The 3549-nt window shown below is 51.6% G+C and overlaps 1 protein-coding gene across 1 annotated transcript in view; it reads left to right on the forward strand.

Moving 5' to 3' along the window:
• Positions 1-1356: 1356 nt before the first annotated feature.
• Positions 1357-3549, forward strand: part of LOC104520985 (neuropeptide FF receptor 1) — a 2354-nt gene continuing 161 nt past the window's right edge. Inside the window, 3 exon segments of the mRNA XM_029083713.1 lie at positions 1357-1648; positions 2481-2580; positions 2925-3549. Of these exon segments, the coding sequence (XP_028939546.1) occupies positions 1459-1648; positions 2481-2580; positions 2925-3549 (915 nt within the window). The 5' untranslated portion in view covers positions 1357-1458.

Raw genomic sequence — 3549 nt, forward strand, 5'->3', positions numbered from 1 at the left:
AGACCCCTATTCCATCAGCCCAGCCTTACCCTCCAGTGTTTTCCTACGGGGAGGTGGGTGTCCCCCCTTGTCCCTTTGTCACCGTATCCCAGCGGAGGACCCCTCCATTCATCCTGCACTGCCCCACGTGCTTGGCAGCCCCTGATTTTCCTTTCCTCATCTTCTACCTCGCTTTTGAAACCGCCCGTGATCCCTCATCCACAGGTCATCCACCACCCGCTAACCCTGCAAGACATCGCAGCCCCAACAGTTAAAGTCCAGCAAAGTTTTGGGCTTAATATCACAGGTTTTGGGCAATGTCATTATACTTTTGCTGTTGTTTCTGCTAATGAAGCCGGCTGACGTGGGTGCACCTGATGTAGACCCATCGGAGCATCTTGCCAACCCACTGGAGCATCTCGCCCCAGCAGCCCTGCAGTGCTTTCGCAGAGCGGGGCTGACCTGCAAGCGGTTGGGCTGAGCCTAACAGCAAAAATATGCCTTTTTCTACCTTAAAATCACAGCCTGGGTTTGCCCGGAGTAAGTCCCGTCACCGCTGCAGGCAGCTCCTACCTGTACCTGGCATCCTCTGGTGTCTCTGCCTGCATAAAGCTGTGGAGACCTCAGGGTGGGTGCTGCACAGACCTGCTCCCTCTTCTTAAATCTGCAGCAACAAAATGCCATCCCCCCTCTCCATCAGAAGCTCTGGTGGTCCCAGATAATGATCATCATAATTCCATATAATTATTGCTTTATATGTAAGGGGAGGGTGAGGTCTCCTCTCCCCCAGCCCATCGCCCTCAGGTGCTGCGGCTTTGCTGGGGAGAAGAAGATTTTTAGGGGATCTCAAATCGCAAACCTCTGGAAACACAGGGAGAAGCAGCAGCAGATGCCCAGGAGCAGAGGTGCTCCCAAGCTGGCTGTGCCAGGGACCTCATGGATACAGCTTTCACACAGCCGGACTGTTGTGGTGTCATGATGTGGATTTCTCTTCTTTGCATTATCCCTAAAAAAATCCCATGAGAAACAGGATGTCTTCTGGGCTTTAATTCTTCATCATAATAATGATATAAAATATTAACGATCTAAAATAATAATGATATAAAATATTAATGTTGTAAAATATTAACAATATAAAATAATTAATAACTATATAAAATAATAATTGAGATGAGGTGCTGCAGTACCTTGTGCTGTGTAACCCAAGGAGAAGGAGACTTGTTGGGGCACTGAGGTGATCCCAGCAGGGTACCTCCCAGCCAGACTGGGCACTGGTATAAATATGAGAACCCACCTCCAAGGGCATTAAGAAATGAAGGGAATAATCACTTTATCCTCTCTCAGCTTCGTTTTCCTGCCTTCCCTTCCCCAGGCCCTTCCAATGGCAGCTGGCTCTACTCTACCACAAGTGAGAGCCACCTCCTGAGGGAGAACTACACCTTCTCGGCTTACTACCAGCACTCCTCCCCCGTGGCCATCATGTTCATCCTGGCCTACACCTTCATCTTCCTCATGTGCATGATTGGCAACATCCTGGTGTGCTTCATCGTGGTGAAGAACCGCCAGATGCGCACGGTCACCAACATGTTCATTCTCAACCTGGCCATCAGTGACCTGCTGGTTGGCATCTTCTGCATGCCCACCACCTTGGTGGACAACCTCATCACAGGTAAGTGGGGCAGTGGAGGGGTGAGACACAAGTGGGGGAGAGAGAAAGTGATGGGGAGCATCACCCACCTTCTGCCCCCACACATGAGGCCACCCCATGGGTGCTTTTTTTTGCTGAGGATGTGGAGGGCAGGTGGTGGCCACTCAACTACATCTGATGAAAGGTGTCGTTTCATTTAGACCTACTATTTTAGGGGGGAAATGTCCTTTTTTTTAAGTTTTGGACATTTTTTGGTAAAAGAAGTATGACCTTAATGCTACATTTACATATTTATTTAAAGTTCAGCCATCCTTTGTGAAGCAGCACTGGAAAAACCCTTCCTGGTCTTGCATCGATCTGCCCGTGCTGGCTCAGCTCTGCCTGTTGGCCTTTCCAAAGATAAAGCACGGCATTAGCACGGTTGCTGGAACACAACCTGGGCACAGGGCAGAGTCTGCATTTATTTATTTATTGCAGGGTGCAATTTATTTATTGCCAACACCTTAGCAGGGGTCAAGAAACAAGATGAAAACCCTTCTGATCAAGGATCTCAAGGTTGGTCCTCATGATAACCACTCAAGCCCTATGTAAGGGTAGGAGAAATGACAACTTCCATGCTCCTCGAGTTTCTATGAAGTGTAATAAGCATCTTTTTTACCAATTTGGGGGTTTTTCTCTAAGCATCTGTACTGCTAACGGCCATCTCTGTCTGAGTCAGGAATGCAGCCCCAACTTAGGAGCACGGTTTAGCATTCCCCAGCCATGACACGGTGGATGGGGACATCTAGAAGGAGGTGCTGATGGACCTGGCTGAGCCAAAGGCACCTACAACCTCTGCAGTGTCCCCTCACAGGTTGGCCCTTTGACAACGCCACATGCAAAATGAGCGGCTTGGTGCAGGGCGCGTCGGTCTCTGCCTCTGTTTTCACACTGGTGGCCATCGCCGTGGAAAGGTATGTTGGTGTGGGGGACACTGGGATGGAGCCTCCCCTCAGCATATTTGAGTGTCCCATGCAGTTTTCCATCATGGGACATCTTCCAGGGGCATCACGAGCTTGATCCATCTCTCTGGGAGGACTAAAAAGCTGTCCATGGGGCATCCCAGTACGGTGTTCTCCCCCACCTTGGTCTGAAAACACAAAAGCTGGAGAGATCCCAACCTATCTCTGCAACCAAAAATGATATGGAAAGAGCAACCCACCTTACCCTCCCTTCCCACCCTTGGGTCCTGGCCATCCTCCTTCTTCAGGGATGTCCCACGAGGTGCCCAAAGCCACTGGCATCTGCCCTCCTGCAGGTTTCGCTGCATCGTCCACCCCTTCCGGCAGAAGCTGACGCTGAGGAAAGCCCTGGTGACCATCGCTGTAATCTGGGTGCTGGCCCTTCTCATCATGTGCCCTGCTGCCATCACCCTGACTGTCACCAGGGAAGAGCACCACTTCATGGTGGACACCTACAACAACTCCTACCCTCTCTACTCCTGCTGGGAGGCCTGGCCTGAGACCAGGATGAGGAGGATCTATACCACCGTCCTCTTCTCCCACATCTACGTGGCCCCCCTCGCTCTCATCGTCGTCATGTACGCCCGCATCGCCTTCAAGATCTTCAAGTCGGCAGCGCCTGCCCGCCACCAAGGGGAGCCAGAGGCGAGGAGGGTCTCCCGGAGGAAGGCCAAGGTCATCAACATGCTCATCATTGTTGCCCTCTTCTTCTCCCTCTCCTGGCTGCCCCTCTGGACGCTGATGCTCCTGACAGACTATGGACAGCTGAGTGAAGACCAGCTCTACCTGGTCACTGTATATGTCTTCCCCTTCGCCCACTGGTTGGCCTTCTTCAACAGCAGTGCCAACCCCATCATCTATGGCTACTTCAACGAGAACTTCCGACGGGGCTTTCAGGAGGCCTTCAGGGCCCCCTTCTGT

Source organism: Antrostomus carolinensis, unplaced genomic scaffold (genome assembly GCF_000700745.2).
Source record: "Antrostomus carolinensis isolate BGI_N321 unplaced genomic scaffold, ASM70074v2 scaffold41182, whole genome shotgun sequence".
In the NCBI taxonomy this organism is placed as follows: domain Eukaryota; kingdom Metazoa; phylum Chordata; class Aves; order Caprimulgiformes; family Caprimulgidae; genus Antrostomus; species Antrostomus carolinensis.